The following is a 21,964-nucleotide window of genomic DNA, read 5'->3' on the forward strand; positions in this document are numbered from 1 at the left end:
GGCTGCATTTTTATTATTAGGGTTACTGTCACTTTAAGACCTGTAATGACGTTACGTCTAATATACACGGAGCATTTGACAAGCAGATTTCTCCAGCGCGAGAGCGACTGAGATATTACGAAATTGAGCAGGTGAACAAGCTGAAACAATTAGACATTCTCTGGCTGAACGCAAATACGTCCTTGTTGATACTTTGAAAGGAACTTTCTGTACACACGTCAGCCAGTTATGGGTTATGTCCTCATATTCTCTCCGTTTCACACCTGCTGCCGACAGCCGCCCCCTCCCTTTTTTTTTTTACAGATCTGCATGATTCACGTAGGTCACATTTTCAGGTCGGAAAATCCGGAATTCCGGATTAATCCGGAAAAACCACATCCCTGATAAACGATACAGCGTAATTATAACGATAGACACTTTATATCTTCGCTCGCAACAATATACCGCTACACCACTAGGCCCTATATGCGCCAAACCTCGGTTAAGTTTAAGAACCGATAAGTCTAAATCCCCCCACCTTCTCAGACAGGTACTGGTCGTAGACGCCCACCGCAGCGGCTCTCAGAAGCCCTTTGGTCGTCTGGCTGCTCGGCTTCTTCCCATCTCTCTGGCTGCTCTGTAGGACCTCCAGCTGCTGCTGTGCCGTGACCCGGTAACCCTCCACCGTCAGCCAGAAGAACAGAACCGCCTGCCCGCCCATGTGCTGCATGTAGTCTACAGAGAGACAGATAACAACCAATAAGGGACGACTGATGATGCATTTCAAACGAGAGGACGGTTTGCGTGCATCCGTCTCGACTCACCCATGAAGAACTGCAGGGCGATGTTGTGCACCAGGATATGCTCCAACGGTATCACACACAACTTCCCAAAATTAGCTGCGAGTTTCAAAGCGTCAACTTCCTGTTTGGCAAAAACATCCGAAACATGTTAGTCAAATGTTAAATGTCAGACAACTGATATAAGATTCATAGACGGTAAAATTTAAAATAATAATAAAACGTCAAAAGTCAAAGTAACATCCAATAACGGTAATTATTTTGTCTTTATAATTATTTGTATAAATGCTCTTAATCATATTAAACAAATGAAACTCCTACAAAACAGGGTAGGGCTGGGTATTGACACAAATTTCACAATTCGATTTCGATTCAAAAGCTTGCAATTTTGATTCTGATTCGATTCAATATCGATTATTTTGGATATTAGTTATAATAAATGGCAAATTTTCTCAAGGAGATCAAATCTCTTAACTAATGCTGTAAACTATGGGAGTCTAGTTGTAGCCTATAGGCTTCATTAACGTAATATGAAGTTAATAATTAATTAAGGTAAGGTAGTAATTAAGGTAAGGTAATAATTAAGGTAGTTTTGTAGCTATACAAACACTTAAATTACACTTTTATTTATTTTTATAATAAGAAGATTATGTGAAATATAATGCATTAAATGAAATATAATGCATTAAATGAAATATAATGCATTATAATGCACATGTAATATGGTGTATATATTTTGCAAAATGCTCCTCTCTGGAGTTGTTTTTTTCTAGCTGACTAACGAGTTTATGTGGGTTTTCTGAGGTAAATATGACGATACATTGATTACAAGCTGTTTAACTGACGTCTTTCCACGGTTGAAACGCTGATTGAGCGAATCAATGTGACATGATATGGATTTAGATAAGTTGTACTCCATCTTTAACACACTTTCAGATGCTCGTTCATGTTTATTTCGCGCTGTGACTGGTATTATTAAGCGCTGCTGCTTCTCCAGAGCGATCTCACGCCACAGCGACAAAACGCTATTTATGTTTTTGAATTTCTAAAGAAAATGGACGTAATTTGAAAATTGAGACTTTGTTTCATATCAATAGTAACAAAGGACAAAGATTATTGCGATTTCTTTGGCCACGATACAATGTCCCATTCATTCAAATGAAACAGGATGACTAATCGATTCTTGAGATTTAAGAATCGATACCGGTTAGTAAAAATGAGAATCGATTAATATCGAGAAATCGATATTTATTACCCAGCCCTAATTAGGAGCAATGTTTAATGTTTAAAAAAATCTGATAAATAATCCTAAGTGTAAATGAAACAGGGGGATTTGGTTACCTTTCCTGATTGTAGCCTTTGTATCCGTGTTTCACAGACTTTCTTCACAAAAAGCAAACTATTGATTTGATTTTTTATTATGTTGATATCTGCGAGAACAGAGAGAGAGAATGAAGAGTAAACAATGTTTGTCATGAACTTGCCCTCATATTTTCCAAAATAACCCCCAGAATTCATTGTTTACGTTCCAAACACATTACAAAGCACATGCGTGTAAACATAAGTGTGTGTCTACCGTCTGCGCCCGTGTCCAGCGATCGGAGATGCTGAAGCTCCTCCAGGACTCGGTCTTTGACGGCCTCCAGCTCGGGCGGTTTGTCCGTCAGCTTTAAGATGTTCATGAAGGCCTCATAGTTACAGCTCGAGTCCCGAATCTAAACACACACAAAATGTTTTAAAGGGAAAGCATAAACATTTACAACACACTTCTCTACTGTAGGAACAGAGCAGGTCTCACCATCCAGATGACGAACTGATTGATGTAATCCGGGTCACTGAGCTGGTTAATCAACGGCAGCAGAACCCCTCTGGCCAAAACTTCCTGCAGGACATCAAACAATCAAACAATCATCGACAAGTTTGTCCAGTTGCAGAACACCAAAGCCGGAGCTCTAATCTCTACACCTGTCAGGACCATATCGGCCACCTCATGAGTTCAGAAGTCCTGATCTCAGAACAGTAAATCCCAGATCTGGTGTCTTAAAGGATTAAATACTGCTTAAGCTCTATCAACACCATCTGTGATACACTGTCAATAACCACGGATTATTGAAGCTGCAATATACATTTACAGCAGATTGCAATACAATGAGTGTTATAACAGTATTTATTAAAAAAATATACAATTTGAGTTATTTAAATGTTAAAGTTTAGTAATGGGCTCTATGCACGGCGGTATTTCCGGTGAAGGTCTAAGGATTACTTAAGAGTCCAATGCTATACCGAGTATTCATATTGGTTTTTATACTCTATGGCTATACTAAAGAAACGTTAGTCACAAAAATAGACTAAACTTTTTGTTTATGCTTCTTTGTTTATTATATTAAATAAACATAACTATGTATAAAATTACATCTAAACGTATTAAAGTTTCGTTTCAAAGACGGGAGGACAGTAAATTTTGAAGACTCTGCCATAATCCCGTTTTCCTTGGTGTTCCTCCGCTTTAAATCGCCCCAACCGGAAACTGAAGAGCAGCCTTGCGTCAAATGCGGAACTTATGCGTGCATATAGCCTATTTTGTTACATGCTTTTGCCATTTTTAAAATTTCTATTAGGGCTGTCAAACAATTAATCACGATTAATCGCATCCAAAATAAAAGTTTGTGTTTAATATATATATATATATATATATAAAACATATATATATATATATATGAAGAGTTTGGTTCCAAAATGCGATAAACGCCATTTAAAAAAAAATTGAGTTACTGCAAAAATCTGTATTGTATCTGGTCGGCCTTGAAAAGTCAATGTTTAATTTTACGCAAAATGCGATATCCGCCGTGTTATTATGTAATGTTTTCTCCCTTTCTTTCAAAACCGCGACAAATGCCAGTCTCCAGGCGAAAGTAAAATATTTAATATAAAATACTATAATATATAAAAATTTACATTATAAAATATATCCAAAATATTTATAATTTATTATTATTATTATATATATTATTATTATTATTTATATATAATTTATATTTAACATAATATAAATTATATATAAATCTATATACAGTATATACATGAAAATATTTCTTAAATATATACATGCATGTGTGTGTATTTGTATATACAAACTAATTATACACAGTGCACCCACATATATTATGTAAACACAAACTTTTATTTTAGACACGATTAATAGTTTGACAGCCATAATTTCTATTTAGCTTTACTTTCTTATTTCAGCTTTAATAATTTTAGAATTTAAACTAATTTATTTCAGTTAGTTTCCAAGGCAACATATCTTATTTTTTTTAAATATGTTATCTAATATTTATATTCTACATTGTTTGAAATAATGAAAACTGTTTTAAATAGATTTAATTAGAAAGACAGAAAAGGTTACCGGGTTTAACAAGCAGAAAATGCTTTTCATGTTTTATGGTTTCCTCCATGTAAACGCTGTTTTACAATATTCCTCTGCTCGTTTCTTTAGCCGGCCGTGACTAGTTGAAAGATACAATATTATTTGGATGCATTTGGGACTGATTTAGCAAGTCTCACCCTGAGGAAGTATCTCATATTCTTGTTGTGGAAATCTCCAGAAGGCAGCAGCAGGTACAGCAGCACTTCACAGAGATCCCGCAAGTAACCTGCGCCACAAACACACTACAGTCAAATCTACAGCATTTAAAGCTATTGCAGGAATTTTAAATCAAATTTAAGGCTTTTAAGAGCTTTTTAAGAGTAGCACAAATAAAATAAATACTGCATGTCAATTCAAAACAAACAAATACAATCCTCAATTAAATCATGCATCTCGGAGTCTTTAACTTAATTAAACAGGCTGTCGCACACATTGAACAAGGACGTAGCACTGCTTATCAGCACAACAGGGCGACTGCAATCACAAAACAGCCGAGACATGTTTTATTCAATATGTACTGAAAAAGGTTTATGTACCAACATATCTAGTGATGCACGATATATCAGCCACCATATCGGTATCGGCCGATATTTGTTCATTTTTATGTTATCGTTATCGGCCCGATAATAAAACTTGGCTGATATGTTAAAGCTGATAAATAACGAATTATTTCCTTCACACTTGAGACACTTAAGATGCGCACTGTTCAACCAAATGGAAATGGAAATGGATTTTAATTGTGAGACTTTTGTTTTTGCAATCACTCTCTTAAAAATTATTAAAATAATTGGATTTAGATTTATCGGCCGATATATCGGTTATCGGCTTTCAAATATAAAGAATTATCGGTTATCGTTATCGGCAAAAATGTTCATACCGGTGCATCCCTAAACATATCCATACAAATTACAGATACCATGCCGATACTAGTAATAACTATTTATTGAATGATAAATTATGTTTTTAGTCTTTCGTTCCAGTGGCGTAGAGAGAAGCTACAAGAGTTTACACTGAATTCAATGCCAGATAATATTAATAACCAGAAAAATAGTTTTTGCATAACGTGTAACTTTTAATTATAAGCAAGCCTGAAATACTCTGGAAACTTATTTAGAAATTTTTAAGATTTAAATCTGCAATCTACAACTAAAATCTACATTTTAATATAAAAATGAGATTATGAGATAAAACTATTACACTATTACAATCATAAATCTTTATAAACACCATATGTCTTGCTGTCAAACAGCACCGTGTTTTTACTTTGAAACTTGTAGTGCTCACATTTATAGAAATCAAATAACATATCAAAAGCTATATCACAACTCCAGCTTTTCCAGCCAAATTTCCAAATCTAAGACCTTTTAAAATGATAATTAAGATTTTTCTTATACCACTTAATAGACTTAAAACATTTTATAACCTTTCTGTCAAACTGATTTTCAAGATTTTTAAAGGACTGTATCAAGAAGTCTTGATTGCAGAATGGAATAATGTTTTGTACAAACTACTTTCATGGTGTTTTGAGTGTTTTGTGCATTTTTACAATCCAACAGCTGCAGTTCCTAATCACTTTTAGTGTGTTAAAAAAACGTTCATTTCAACTTTTTTTCTGTTCAACAGAATAAAGAAAGTCGTTTGATATTGAAAAGACACAATATAATCCATCTCATAAAGGAGCAGATCACATGTGATATTTGTATTCGCAAGGCACACCACCAACAGTGTTCATGTTTTTGATTGTCTGTCAGTCACTAAAGCGTTTTCAAAGCATTTCACTGGGTGTGTGTTTGTAGTTTTTGCTAATCAAGTCTTTGGGCTTGTCTGGCCTAGAGATCTGCCCTAGAGAAGCATGTACAAGTTATTCGTGACTATTGTTGACATAAAATACGCCTTGAATCACTGGCCTGGAGTCTTTTATCAGTCTATAGACACAAATCTGTGTTTGTCTTACCTTCTTCATCCTTGCGTGACATGCACACCATATCTCGACAAATATTCCTCTCCATTTCCACCTCCGCCTCAAAAAACGAGTCCAGCAGCTCCTCTGGATCGTCACCTGCCGCGCAAACACACACATAACGTCATGTACATGCTTAGTCATTAAAACCAACTTACAATTAAAGCCTTTACTCAGTAATTAGGCTTTAGGAAATCAACTATTGATTACAGGCTACAACAATTTAAACACGACCTTTTTATAAAGTGTATTGGTTTAATCTGTCCATTGTCTAGGATTTGCAGACAATGCGAATTGAGGGGAAAGAATGACAATTACGTTGCTTTGGATCTTCTCTCTCATTCAGCCTCTCTTGAGCTTTCCTGAAAACACGCAGGTGAGTCGCAAAATCATCCACCAGTCTGGTGGTGAAATACGGCTGCCAGTCCACCTCTTTAGACCTGGGGAATGGAAAGATTGAGAGTCAATGAATCATGGGAGTTGTCCATTTCAACATCGTGAGTAAGAACATCTGAATGCAGTGTTTGGTTTGTGGTTAGGTGTTGCATCAGTGTCGTTCACAACCCTTTTTTAAAGCAGGTGAGGGTGAACGGTCACCTGGTGGAGAACTGGACGAGGGCGTTCTGGACAGTCTGACGGATCTCCAAGAGGAACGTTTCATCATCACTCAGTGTGTAGTACCAATACTGGATATAGTCCCTCAAAGCAAACTGGATGACCTGAGAAGAGGATCAGAACAGGACACGATTCACTTAAATAATGTCAAAAAGATCATGAAAAGGGTTTAGCGAGATGTATAGTCTATGATAATACTGTAATTGATGTTTTAAAGTTGTGGAAGCTGAAATTGACACTAACTTTGTAAAAGCTAAACAAAAAACATGCATTGAGAGAGTGAACGCTTTCACTGTGTGGTAAAACCTAGTAGAATACAGTTAGAATGACACCAAAATTACAATAATACAACTTTTGTCTCGAATTTATATCATTAATAGAACAATAGTTTCTACATGAACTAGTTCAAAGTTCAGTTCACACATTTTAACATGAACTAGTTCAGTTCATAGTTCAACAAGTTCATTTATAGTTCTTTTTTTCCATACGTTGCTGCAAGCTTCTTTATTAAAAATTATTATTATTATTCCCACAGCCCATAAACAACCACAGACAACAATTATTTTATCGACAGGGCAAAGTTTGCACAAAAATGTACGATTTTTCCCCCATCCTCACCGACCTCGTCATAAAAACAGTTAAAAATGATTGAATCGGCAGTCATGACGATTTTATTAAGAATCAGGTGAATGAATAATTCAATGACTCACTCATTAAGACAGTGACTTGGCGCCACCTACTGGCGATTTTAGTTTCATATTTAAAGAACATTTACATATATTCATTTAGCAAACTCTTTTATCCAAAGCGATACAACAAGCGATAAACATGAGAAATACTAGGCAATACAAATATCGTTCAGATAAAGTATTTACAAAAAGATGACCCATACATCTAATAAGGTTAAAAAAAATCCCTTAGAAAGGTATAAAATGCCCCTGGAAATCAAATTAAGGTGGCAAATATCACCCCATAACTCTTAATGTACATGTCGTGAGTGCATACGTGTGTGAAAAACATCAGGCACAAGGAAGTGTATTTTTCTGGATCATGTGCCCTGAATTCTTCTTGGCAGAGACACAATAACCCATAACTTCTACCACAAAGGGGTCCACACTAAACACACTCTCATGACTGTTTAACTTTAACACAATTTCCTCAAAACGTCAGACTAGTTTAAAATGAGCTACATAATGATTTTGGCCATGAAGAGCTCTTATACTATGGTTTTAACGGGGTTATATCATGAAAACGACACACTGCCCACAGGGAGGCTGTTCACAACAGTAGATAACATCATGTTGCCTTCGACCAAAATAGCTCATTTCTTGGGCAAACTAATCCAAAGTGCACTGCAATGATTTAATTAGAAATTATTATATCTTTATTTGAATGCCTAACATACACTTTTATTAAGCTTAATATGTGTGTTGTGAAGCAAATCTCAGATGCCACATTATTTTTCACCCAACTCTAATCTGTTAAATATGACTATTAGGCTTTAAGATATTGAGATATCATAAACATTAACATCACGATGTTCTGTAAAGCTGCTTTGAAACGTGTATTATACAAATGTTTATACAATTCTAAAAAATATAGCTAAAATAAACATTTTATCCAATATTTTGAGTGCACTTTGAATTGTACACTTCTTGGAATAAATTATTAAAGGAGTAGTTCACTTTTTTTTTTTAAAAACTTTTGCTGATAATTTACTCACCCCCATGTCATCCAAGATGTCCATGTCTGTCTTTCTTCAGTCGAAAAGAAATTAAGGTTTTTGATGAAAACATTCCAGCATTTTTCTCCATATAATGGACTTCAATGGGAACCAAACGGTTCAAGGTCCAAAAGACAGTTTCAGTGCAAACTACAAACTGTTCAAAGGGCTTTAAACGATTCCAGGCGATGAACAAGGGTCTTATCAAGCGAAACGATCGCTCATTTAAAAAAACAAAAAACAAAGTTTAAGTTTTATAAGCTCAAATGCTCACCTTGCTCTGTTCTGTGATGCACGTTCGTGACTCTTCTGTTCGAACTTGTTCATCAAAATGAACGAATCTTTTTTCAAATCATTTGGTTGATTCAACGAACGAAATTAACAAATTGACTGGGAAAAAGATTCGCAGTTTGCACTGAAACTGTTTTATTTGATTGTAAAAATTGGCTTGGCGTAGTTTCTGTAACAAAGTGAACTTAAACCGCTCTTTAGTTTTTTGTCTTTTGGACATCGTTTAGTTCCCATTGAAGTCCATTATATGGAGAAAAATCCTGGAATGTTTATCAAACACCTTAATTTCTTTTCGACTGAAGAAAGAAAGACATGGACATCTTGGATGACATGGGGGCGAGTAAATTATCAGCAAGTCTTTTTTAAAAGTGAACTACTCCTTTAATTTAGAAATGAGTCTCACAGATCATGGTACGCGACAGTTATGGCGTCTTGGAAGCGGTCTACGCAGGCAGCTCAGAGACATTAACGTACAACCGCTCATGTTTTCAGTATTCTGCGACTTAACCGTTTAAGTGACACTGGTACGTCAATTACATATCTAAGGTGGAGTAGTAAAACAACCTGTTTCTAAATGACAAAGAAAGCGTGGAAAATGTTCATGCAACGTCAATAGGAACCTATTCGACTAACAATAGAAGTGGCCTTTAGGGAAGCAAAAAAAAAAGCTAAAGTGTAGAAAATGGTTGCATCAAAAAAGTGACACTTGCAGAATATCTGCCTTGTAAGCAGACTCAAACCTGATTCAGTGAAGCATGTGAGAGCACTGAGTGAAAACTAGCCGAAGTGAGCGTCATGTGCTCATCAGTTCAGCCTAAACCCTCAAACTAGCTGATCCAGCATCTTACTCATGTCACATGCAGAAACAAACGACTCGACGCTCGACCCCAGGTTCCTCAAACACACAATCTGTCTGTTGGGTTTGGCTGACAGTACCTGCTGCAGTGGCTCATCTATGATATTGGATCCTGTCAGACGACGGTCTATCTTGATGGGTTTGGACTCTGATTTCATCTCCTCCGAAACCTGAGGAACAAACACAAAGACTTAAAGCTCAGGAGTGGAACACAAGCACAATTTGAACATTTCACAATTTCATTTGATTTAAAACTATCGTCACGTCATATAGACGGAAACTCAAAGTTGTTATTACAATTATTAAAACGGCATTTAAGGATTTTTTTCATCTAATATTACCAGTAAACCTCTGTGTAAGTGCAGCATTTTAAAATTAATTGTTGACTTTTCATTCGATTGAAAATACTGTTTTATGCCATTTCATTTAATTAGCAATGTTTTTGATTAATACATTTGTATTCAATTTTAACAAAATAAGAAAACTACTGAAATAGGGCCTATGAAACTACTAAACTGTTAAGGTTTTATGAAAAAAGCCACATGACATACTTACAAGGCTTTTACAAAAAACTTGAAAATTTGGCTTATTAACAATTATGTCTGCCAACATTAAAAGCCGAACCAAGAGCTGTATTATATATTTAATATATAGTCTTTTTGTAAATGTGTTTTTGTGTATTTTATTATTGTAATAGGCATAGTGTACCCTATGTTATCTTATAGTGTTATTTAGATATTTTTTAGTCAATTTGCTATAGACCTATAAATGTATTTTCTTGTTTGTATTGTAATGCTTTTTTACATCTTGGCCAGGGGACTACAGATGAAAAATAGCCTTTTGGCTAATTCTGGCTTTTTTAACCATGTTTGTTCATGCGTTTTGTGAAATTGCACTGTCCCCTTTTAAATAAACCAATAAATCAAATCAAAAAAATGACATGCTTTATTGCTTAAATGCATCACAAATCCTGTTGTGGCAAACATAATAAATTAAAATGCAATCACAGAAGGAAGACAGATGCGAGTGTTTGCACACCTTCAGTATGGCCGCCTGTGTAGGTGGCAGGTAGGAGTGCTCGCACCTTTCCAGGTGTTTCTCTGAGTTTGTCTTTCCAAATAAAAGCAGCACTACAAAACCCCTGGAGAGAGAGAGAGAGAGATTGCATTGCAGCATCATGATAGATAGAGCATCAAAAGGTGTTACAGATGGTCTAATCTGGGATCCACTTACCCGCCAATGAAACAGAGGATGTAGAAGGCCAGATAAAAGATGGCAAAGGGTCCAAATGAGATGAGGAAGAGGACGACTCCCAGACCCCCCCATCCCCAGATGGACAGACTGGCCTGAAACACACACAGCTAACAGCATTATTTCTTATCTGCGAGTGCTCACTTTGAAGGACGTTACTTGATCAGAATGAAAGCATCATGAATAAAGTAGGCCCTATATTTGAAAATACAGAAGAGAGGACATGACTGCAGATAACTAAAACTCAACATAAATCAACATCAGGGTGTAAAATGTTTTTCCAAAAGCAGGTGAACTGAGGAAAATTCACTGAAATGAAACTTCATTAAAGGGTACATATTATGCTTTTAAATCATTCATTTTTACATATAAATCATACCGTTGTGGTCTATATAAAACATAACTGCAACGCTTAGGTCTGAATTCCTCATTATTATAGCTCCACAGGTCCCTTTTCTGATGTGCGTCTGTGAGCGACCCGTTTCAAAGCGGCCCCTTTAAATAAAAAGGAGATGCGTCACATCCCGCCCGCTCTCCAGGTCGATGAGTTCACGGTCAGTTCAACTCCCCTGTCGGCCATTATTGTAGTTTGATTAGGGATATACGATTATATTCGATACCTTTAAAGAACATTTTCATTCACACGTTAATAAGATGTCAACAACGGAAGACTTGTCCATCAAGCCTTACATATTCGAGCCAGAGCGAGCGAGTCGATAAAGACGACGACGAACCTGCAGAACAATGTGAGTTAACTGATTTGTGTTATTAGTGAAAGTCGACTATTTCTCTTGTTAAAACAAGCACACTAACAAGATAAATGACTACGGTCTAATCTTACCACAAACAATCTGTATTGATAATATGAAACCACAGCAGCTAAATGACCATTGATGAAACTCGAGAACAATAATAATAACTGCAGACGTGTAATGTGACTTCAAAATAAAAACGAAGAAAGACAAAGGTACTGCTAAACCACGACCACCATGTGTTTTAAGAAAGTAAAGTACTTTATTTTTATTAACGATATTTACAGCTTATCGAAATGCTCTGTTCGTCGTCTCCAAAGATAGGAGTTTACCTCTCATTCAGACGAAGTCGATCGGCAAACCCTTCTGTATAACGTTACTGGCGGAGGTTGTTGAAGTGGGAAGCCTTGAAGTGCTTCAGGTCATCCAACAACCGAACATTTTGACTTGCCCTATCGTAACATCTGCATCATTGAGCTCGGACTACAAAATCGGAGCGAGAAATAATAATGGCGGATTGCTCGAAGTGTTGGACCCCGGTAGTCGACGTCTTTATTTGGCAGTTCCGCTACAAATACGGCGACGCACTTGCTCAAAAAACGTCATAGAGGTTGAAAAATATGACCAAAACAGAATATAAAGATATAAACGAAGCACCTGAAGAGAATAATTTCATCTTTTCTGTTCTTATAAACACTCCAAATATACAACAAAATGCATTTAAGGGCTAAAAAGGTGGATTTTGCATGATATGTGCCCTTTAAATGAATGTTTTATCTCTAGGACAAAACTGTTTTGCTGCGAACACCCGTCACAAAAACACCAAGACTCATTGTGTTTTTTTTTGTATTTACATTAATGTGTAGAAAAAGAGAGCTTTTCTTTAACATTCATATTCTCTGCTGTGATTCACTCTTGCCAGATCAAAACATCAGCGGTCAGATTATCACTCTTGCATTGCAATTCAAGTGGCAAACGTACAGAACAACACGCCAAAATGCAAAAAAAGTTGCATTTTGCTCCTGATCATCATCATCATAACAAAGACCCAGAAGAATTGAAATGGCTGCTGGAGCTTTCTGCAGACGGCTAAAGGTTTTTAAAAGACTATATGAGAGAGGAGACCGATGAATCGAGTGTGACAGAGAATGTGTCCAGTGGACAGGTTTCCTGTTTTTTCCAGGACAGGAAACTCAGTGAGCCAATCTCTGCCCTTTCTCTTCCTTCTCCTGAGACGATCGCTCACACACACACACACACACACACACACCTCATGTGCCTCAGATCTGAAGGGTCAGACCTGGAGTATGTCCTGCTGACATGTTAAATAAACATCACCCAAAAATATGATCAAGTTAATGCTAATGCTATGACGCATTTCCACAGTTATTAAAGTCGGCATGAAACAGAAGTTCTGATAGTGTTTATTTCACTATTGCGCCGTATATCCAAGCTTCTGGAACAAGAATAAATGTAGAGCGGGGCTTGATTTGTTTTGGTTTGCTATTGGTGGATCTCATGTGAGATGTCGCCCCGAGGAAGTTATTGGGATTTAAGAGTACGTCTCACTTGAAATTAACAAAATGATAAATCATTTATATTAAATACTGCAATATTCCTTAAAAAACAACATGAACCCGACCGATATAATGTTTAATATTGTTCGGTAACGATAACATTGACATTTTTTATAACCTTTTTTTTTTTTAAAGACAAGTAGAAAAGTTTGAATTTATAAAACCACTGTTTTTTTTTATTTTTTATTTATTGTTTTTTATGCATCTATTCACATACATTGTTATATTACCCTGGCATTAAATTAACAAGAAAAGTAGTTAACGCTCCAATACAGCTGATTAATGTAAATTAATCTCTCTGTATTCTTGGAAAGTCATAGAAACTCTTGTCGTGGATTTTTCTTTTGCAATTGGAGGAAATGAGCATGCAAAAACGATATTTGCTGTAGTTTCCGTTCACCACTAGTGTAGAGGTTTACAAAACTACAACTTGTGCATCTGAGAACCCCGGAAATGTTCATAATGAAGAAAATAATGAGAGCAAAAGAAAATAAAGTGCAAAAAAAAAAAGAAATGGCAAAGGAAAGAAAAGAAAGACTGCAAAAGATAAATCACATCTTTCACATCAGGTCTTTCCCTGTCAAAGTGTGTGGTTTTTGTCCAGAAAAAGCTGTAATGTTAAATGTCTGGCTACACAAGACTATTAGACCAGGTAAAAGCACTGATTTAACTCTGCACAAACCTGACCTGTCACCTGTGAATCCCTCAACCCACAGCAGATCATTCATGACTTGAGCTGACATCATGTGGATTCAGGCAAAATGCATAACAAACCCCTCTGGAGTCTGCTGTAGCGTTCTAGATCATCCTATGCCACAGACACAAAGGGACACACAAACAGGCTTTCACATGTGTGCTGTGTCACAGGACTGCAAAACTATTCCAGCTAAAACACCAGCTTACATGACACGACGCCATGGTGGATGATATTAGAGCAAGACAAAATTACATTTGAACGATATCAGTTAAGTTATATAATATAACATAAACTTTTCTTTTTTTTTTTTGAAGATGATGATTGCCAAACCCTAAAACCGTATTCTGGACAAATGTGGGCAAAATAGTTTTGATTTATTTTTAAAAATACTTCCCTTAATCTGAGCGGTACAAGACTTGGCTACTTTTCCTAAGTTTGCCTCCTGAACACACACATTTTTTTTTTTACTCAATTCTACAATGTTAAATGGATGAAAAAAACTCCTTAATCTTGTATTTGGGTCAAAAATGGGCACCCATAGAAATGAATGGGAAAAACTGTAATTTAGAGCATACTAAAATAAGCCAAAATAAGACACCAGGTGACGGCAAAGTCACTTCATCTTTAGGTTTTAGCGCTAAGAACTTATTGGAATGATATTTTAATGTAGTTAAAAAAAAAACATAAAAATAAGCATCATTTACATAGAAAATATGGTACTTTTTGAAGTAAATAAATTCAAAAAATACCCCCAAAATAAAAAAAACACCATAAATGGATAGACAAAACTTTATCGAAGATATAACATTTATAATAAATAAAAATTAGGATCCCACCTGAGTCCTCTGTGCCCACATTTGTCCACAGTTACAGGATTAAGGGCTATAAAGTGAATACGGATTAAGGGCTACGACTCGCACCCTCAAGTCTTTGGATCTTTTGTCTCTAGACATGGCTTGGGTGGGTCCATCCTTTAATGAGTGTCTGTGGGATTTTTTATCACCGGTTTTATTGTCCAGTATGTAAAAGCATGCATCTGATTACTTAGTAAAGTACTCAGTAAACAGACTCATGATTTGAGAAATCAATAATATCATTTAGTCTAAAACTGAAACAAATGAAACTTCTGTCATAATTTATTCACTCTCATCATGTAATTTCTTCCATGGGACACACATGCATTTCTGTAGACTATTCTTGCCTAAAATGACAAAAAAAGCACCATTAAAATTGTCAACACAACTTCTGTGATGATATTCAAGTCATTATTGCTAATGTTTGCACCAGTCCACTGTTAATTTGAAGGGAAGATTATCAGTGCACATTGACTTAAATTATGATCAGTTGAAATTAAAGTCATCCAGGTGATTTTAAAGGTGATTTTGTGCTCATTATGAAGCATGAAAGTTACAGTCATTGAGCAGAATATTATTCAAGCTTTCTCCTGTGCTCTCTGGAATAAAGTCAATCATACAGAACAACATATGGCTGAGTAAATAAATACTAAACAATGATCAATTTAACTGATTAAATAGCCAGTGTAGTGGCTACTAAACAGTCCTGATGTTTCTACCTCAAAATGATGTGTCTGCTTTGCATTTGGTCTCAATGTGTGCAAGTAAACGTCATAGAAAAAGTGACACCAGACCAGAAAACAGAGAAAAAAACTGTATCAGGTGGTATGAGGGAAAACAAGACATCTGAAAGAACCAAAAGGTTTTCCACTACATCAATCCTACAACATGAAGCAATGAGAGAAAATTCTCAACCAACATTCACAGTTTTATCCAAGTTGAAAAAATTCCAACAATACATGTCATGGACTAGTTAATATTATGAGTTTGTGCATTGTGTTTTTTAGATAAAGAGATTTGCACATACAATCTAACTATTTGGAGAACGTCCTTGACTGTGGGAAGTTTTCCGTGTGCTCTAAAAAACACGTTTCGGCTCTTATTTATAGCCAGCCACTTAGTTATGCTATTTCGTGTCAACAACAAACAATATGGACCTACATTTTTATATGTTGTAAATGTATTTTTCATGTATATACTTTATGACGTTATTTTTCGATTTGATCAAGAAGGTAAACGAATGCCAACGCTGTTTGTGTATATAGTAGCCAGTCAGTTTGATGCTATTTTGTGTAAAACAAACGTATATAAAGTTAAAAAAAAATATAGGCAAATTGCCATTCAGAAACGTTTAGTAAGAGCCGTGTTTGGGGAGGTTTTGTTTGACTCTCTTCATCGCCAATTTCTAGGTCTGATTCTGGCTCAACACCATGACCAGGAGCTTCACGCTTTGATAAGGATCAGATAATAAGATTTACATCAGCATATATCTCACAGCTCTGATGGGCATAAATAGGGCACACACAGAGAGCATGCTGGGATAGCTTGCAGGTGAGCTGAGCTACTCGTGTCGTAACACGAGTCTGATAGTCAAGTGCTGGACATTTACAGTTTGGCATTCCTCTGTTGACACACAACCCAGCGGCATCGAACGCACAAACGCACAGGCTACTTATAATTTACAGAGGAAGCAAAAGGAATGAAAAAAACAAACATATTATATAATTCTATATGATTCTATTCTACTTGTACTTACTGCAAGTGCAAACAAACGAAATGACCTGTAATATAACATCACATGCGTCACAGCAGGTTGACATGAAACTCTCTGGATCAGCGCCACGGGCTAGTAAAACATTTGCTGTAGTGCATTAACTTCGAGGTCCAGCCCTAAAATGCAAAGACAGAGTGAATGCGTTCTCAGCAGAGACACGTGAGGACGCTCTTACAGCGGGTCAGGTGACTCAAGAGGATTCACCTCATCCACCTGTCATCAAGTGACGAAATACAGACAGATTTCAACTTTTACATTTCCACTGATGAAATGTGACGTGCGTTGCAACCAATTGGCAAGCTTGTCAAAACAAAACAAAAGAGCCTCTTGACTCTTTCAGGCCTTTCATGATTAACTACGAGTTGAAACACTCATTCACAGCTAAAACAAAAGGCAACACACCAATTCACGAAATTCCCAGACTTCTCACAAATTAATTTCTATGACTTTTCCTGTTGTTCTTGATTGCAGATTTGATGCTAAAATTGCATACATGCACCTGAAAACGATAAAAAAAAAAAAACAGACGGTCTGCTTATTGCAAATGTCCCAAACAGAAATGACACATCCAGACAGTAAGTGTAATGAAACCACACTGTTATCTTATCACCATAACCAACCATACCACAATGTTTGCATAGTCTAAACAAGTTTATCACTTTAAAAATATGCTCAGAAACTGCAATAAAATCCACACACAACAAGACCAGCGTCATTCAAGCAGGGTGAATGTGACCAGCTTTATCATCCGACACAAAGTCTGCACGGGTTTAACTGCCTTAAAGGCAAATTACATGTTTACACTTTACAAAAACACTGAAACACCACATACAATCAGGTATCATTTTTAACCAACATTACAATCTGGAGGATAACATTTATCCAAAACAAGTGTTTATAATTTAGTATATTGTTGTTGTTGTTTTTTTAGTAAACAACACACATATACTCATACTGGTAGGTTAAAATAAGTGCAAAACAAACAGGATTAGGTTTTTCATCGTAAACACAACTAAATTTCACTGTACACAACTAAAGCAGGTTCAAGGTTTTACTTTGTATACATTGAGTTTTCAGTATCAACACATCAAGTTCAGATACTGATATGACACTAATAAACACATCCAGTGTCTGTTGTCAGGTGTGTCATCGTAATCAACCTGAACTGCAAGATTCGCAAGGTTTTATTTCACCCATACACGCAAAAACTAGCATTTATTTCAACATACGTTAGTAATGTATACATAATCATACGCTCAAATGACACGTACACATATGTATGATAAGTTTAACACACATACCACGACGTATCTCAATATCAACAAGCTGAGACAAGCAGAAAGCACACAAAACCCCATCATCTCCACCCATGGCCCCAATACTGTCTCTCTCTCACATACACACATTACTCATGTAAACACATTCATGTAACGTTAACAGACACAGCTGATGTTAGCTGAGCTAGCTGGAGACTTACTGTCAGTGCTCAGAAACATATAATCCCATCGCATTACTGTGTAATCCTGCACACAAGACGCGCGTGGGTGTGCTAATGTGTGTAACTGTGTGTGTACTTCAGTGTGTGTGTGTTTATTTACCTGCTCAGGTAACACACGGCTAAGCTAACACAGCAGGAAATTCAATAAAATGACAAAACAGATTCCAATTAGGGAAAACCATGGCTTACCTCTGCAAACATTATTTAAAATGTAAAAACGGTTGTTTGGTTTATCCCCGCCACATTATTAGCGTTTTTCTTTCTTCTCACGTTCATAAACTGAGGCGCTTGAGGACTGCGCGCGCCCACCCTGCAGCCGCCATGAGCGCGAGCTCGACACAAGCAACGCAAACTAGAGCAAAGCAAACACTCCGGAGCGCTTCTGGGGAGAGGTCACGTGATGAGAATAGCGGGCGCTGATTGGTTGGCAGAATTCAATCACCCGGAAGATTCCCTTCGAAGCTACGATTCTGCCAAATATTATAACCATGATTTATTGTTAAATAGCTTCTAAAATTATATAGACTCCTATAGAATTTAGCCTATTTTATAATTTTAGTTAGACGTGAGCCAAATCGTAGGCTATTCTTCTCTCAAACAGGACCGTAGTCTTCCCTGCGCTGTGCGTTGTAGAGTGGGCATACTAGCCAAAAAAAGTTACCTGTAGCGTAACCTGTGATTGGTCAGCGTGTGATGATGACACTACTTTCTTACCCATGACTCATGATTTATTATATTTGGTTGAAAAGCTAATTTAAACAGCACAGACCTGTGTAACAATGTAAAGTGCCTCGTATTGTTGATTTTTCTTCTTCGCCTTAACGCTGAACCAGCACTGATTCAGCTCAATGCTCTCAACATGTGACAAAGAAACTCTAAAAGTGTTCTAGTGCACAACTTAAGCATTTTCTTTCTTCATTTCTTTCTTTTGACATGGCATATGTCAATAACTACACTAAAGTAGAGCCAATTATGTGTAAACATGGCTAAAACATAAAGGATGTTCCCAGCTAACAGGGAACGCTCTGTTCTGAACAAACACTCCACCAATAAAGTTATCAGTCTTTAATAATGTTTATACAACGTTAGTACATTAATGAATGTAGCCTAGCAATTTTTTTTGTTTTAGAATGTTTTGACAACATTCATGTTTGCAGAATAATTAGATTGTAGGCTACAACCAAAAGTTTGAAAACTGGACATTTTGAACAAATAACTTGATGGGACCATAGGCAAAATGTTTTAGGACACATCTTTGTAATGGCTCGTGTGGTGTGAAAGCTTGATATATATTCTTTTTATATAAATAAATTCAATATGAATCAGCTTTACTGCATTAGCATTACCTGTTTCCAGTTGCTCAAAGCCCGGCTCGGGTCACACTGTAGACAGGGGTGATGAAGAACCATCATCAGAGGTAGTACATTAGCTACTGAAGGGCAAATGAAGAATAATCTTCACATTTCTATTCCATTTTAGATTCCAGGTAAGCCTATTACATGTCTTCATTTTATAGTAAATGTTAATGTGTTTCCTCCATGATCTGTCACACAACAAGATAAAGACCGGCTGACGCGAGACATGGCGTCACTGAATGATCCTTAATAAACTTTGGACCTTATTTATGTTTATGACCTCAAAAACAGAAATAGACGAGGAGATGAATGCACATGAATTGATGTGATGCCTACAGAAGTCTTGTTCTGCATATTAGCCAGTGATGATTAAAAATGGAATGCATTAAATAATTGCTCACTCATGCTGATCTGTCATGATTAGGCATATATGGGTAGCTTATAGTTAACAAATAACATATGGACATTATTTTTTCCCCACAGTAGGATTTAATGATGACAAAGTTCAACGGCTCAGACAAAAGTATCTAATTTGTGATTTATTTGTCTTTTCTAGCCTATTGGAACAGTTTTTCAACAATTCAACTTTAACTTTGATGCTGATAATCTAAATAAAATTAAAATAAAGCAAAATAGATTTTATCTGTGAAAGCCTGTGCATTATGTCCTAAGGGCTCATGGTCATCATGTCACACATTGCATCACGCTATTTTCACTGTCAGCATCTCGTGAGTGATATAAGACAGCAGTGTGATGTGAGAAGCAGTCAGTGTGTTGGGATTCTACGTCTCTTCTGTTGCGCGACGCGCTATTTTTAGATCTCGCGTCTGGATGCTGCGCGCGCGCACGCGTGGGTTCGTCTACGGCGCGCGCTGGAGATCCGCGGGTGCGTTTTTATGAATGAGTGTGTGATCGCCATCGTTTCTCTCATAGCAACCCATTAACGAGCAGGAGGAACAGACATATACTTATTCAGGTGAGTGCATGTCTCATTTTATCATCCACCTATAGAAGATAGATAGATACTGTAGATAGATAGATAGATAGATAGATAGATAGATAGATAGATAGATAGATAGATAGATAGATAGATAGATAGATAGATAGATAGATAGATAGATAGATAGATAGATAGATAGATAGATAGATAGATAGATAGATAGATAGATAGATAGATAGATAGATAGATCTTGTTTAAAAACTTGCTTTTGCATAAAAGGGTCATGTATTTATGCGACATTTGCACTGTAATGAATGTATGCAATTAAATGGAATTAATTAGAGCAATTAGGAATTAAATGTAGCATATATATAATGGTTTATAATACAGTTAATAATAGTAAACTGTAAAAACATATATTGCATGCAAAGAAATCTGAATCATTTTTGTAGTTTCCCCTTAAAGAAGGGTTTCGAGCTCTTGGTAACAGGTACAGAATATATCCAGCATCGTCTCCTCATAGGATGCATGAGGGACACATCACTGAGCTATAAATAGAACTGACAGCACACACACACACTGAAGCTGTTCCTCCAGAGCATCTCAGTTTGAAGGCGTTGGTGCACAGAGGTTTCACATGATTCATCCATGTGAATACGGCAACAGGGTGAAGATCAGATCCACAGGTTATATCAACAGGTCTGATGAGGAAGAGTGTCTGACACTATTACTGAACAGCCATCACGTGAAATGCAAAATAACAAAATGCACAGGAAAAATATCCAACCATTGTATTGGCTGAGAGCAATTATTGATTTGCATGCAATTACATAAGCGGCTGTATCTGCATCTCTAAGCGGTTTAATGTGTTTATTCTTGTTGTTAAAGGAGTCACGTGATGCTGTACGCTCTTCATCATTGGCTGACTTCTCGGTGAGCATACACACAGGTACCTCTCCATCACTCACATATACGCAGAGCTTTATAAATGATGTCATTTCTTATAAATAAATCAAATGAAGGTTTCACAGCAATGCACAATAGTTTTAGAACACATTAATTCTTAGTGTAAAGAACATTTTAAAATTCTATGGAACCTTTTCCGCTTTAGAGAATCTTGTAGAATGGAAATATAAAAGGTTCCTCATGGAACCATTGATGCCAATAAAAGAAGTGTAGTAGCTTGACCTTTTGACCTCTCCCATGCTCTCACACACACCTGGACTGAAGGTAGATATAAATGGAAGACGGATTAGTTACTGATTAAAATAGTTTTGATGACTATTACGTGGGTCAGAACGGGTATAGACCTTATGTAGCCCCGCCCCTTTTCAGCACTGCGCTCGTTTTTGACTTCCGGTTTGTATTTTCACAGCGGTCTTGCATAGGTATGAATGAACTGCTCGTAAAAAAAATTCCCGTTCGACATCTGCTTTTGATAAACATTACAATGCTCATGATAACTTTTGTTAACTCTACAATAAGTAAATCCACTTCACCAGCTAATTACTCCTCGACAGCGATGCCATAGAAATATACAGAACCGGAAGTTCAAAGACAATATTCTAAAGATGACGGCGCCCACGTTTCTCTGGTGCATAAGGTCTATATATAA

At 36.5% G+C, this 21,964-nt stretch overlaps 2 protein-coding genes across 7 annotated transcripts in view; one reads left to right on the forward strand and one right to left on the reverse strand.

The window, feature by feature from the left end:
- Positions 1-18,400, reverse strand: part of snx13 (sorting nexin 13) — a 30,946-nt gene extending 12,546 nt beyond the window's left edge. Inside the window, exons 1-13 of one of the 3 annotated variants that reach the window (XM_039678368.2) lie at positions 18,244-18,400; positions 10,885-10,997; positions 10,690-10,792; positions 9,732-9,821; positions 6,764-6,885; positions 6,485-6,606; positions 6,161-6,265; positions 4,344-4,432; positions 2,578-2,661; positions 2,356-2,494; positions 2,121-2,209; positions 804-903; positions 518-714 (exon numbers count right to left, since the gene is read on the reverse strand). In XM_039678368.2, coding sequence (XP_039534302.2) covers positions 518-714; positions 804-903; positions 2,121-2,209; positions 2,356-2,494; positions 2,578-2,661; positions 4,344-4,432; positions 6,161-6,265; positions 6,485-6,606; positions 6,764-6,885; positions 9,732-9,821; positions 10,690-10,792; positions 10,885-10,997; positions 18,244-18,255 — 1,365 coding nt within the window. In that variant the 5' untranslated portion in view covers positions 18,256-18,400. Of the gene's footprint in view, positions 1-517; positions 715-803; positions 904-2,120; positions 2,210-2,355; positions 2,495-2,577; positions 2,662-4,343; positions 4,433-6,160; positions 6,266-6,484; positions 6,607-6,763; positions 6,886-9,731; positions 9,822-10,689; positions 10,793-10,884; positions 11,013-18,243 lie in introns of those variants that run through there. The other 2 variants (XM_089122736.1, XM_039678367.2) reach the window with 2 other exon arrangements.
- Positions 18,401-20,152: 1,752 nt separating this feature from the next.
- LOC120483403 (histone deacetylase 9-B) overlaps positions 20,153-21,964 on the forward strand; it is a 39,956-nt gene continuing 38,144 nt past the window's right edge. For 2 of the 4 annotated variants that reach the window (XM_089122827.1, XM_089122829.1), the window contains exons 1-2: positions 20,153-20,385; positions 21,238-21,298. The gene's annotated coding sequence lies outside the window, so the exon portion shown is untranslated. The remainder of the gene's footprint in view (positions 20,386-21,237; positions 21,299-21,964) is intronic. The other 2 variants (XM_039678403.2, XM_089122828.1) reach the window with 1 other exon arrangement.

The sequence above is a fragment of the Pimephales promelas genome, chromosome 18 (genome assembly GCF_988280905.1).
Source record: "Pimephales promelas chromosome 18, fPimPro1.hap1.1, whole genome shotgun sequence".
In the NCBI taxonomy this organism is placed as follows: Eukaryota; Metazoa; Chordata; class Actinopteri; order Cypriniformes; family Leuciscidae; genus Pimephales; species Pimephales promelas.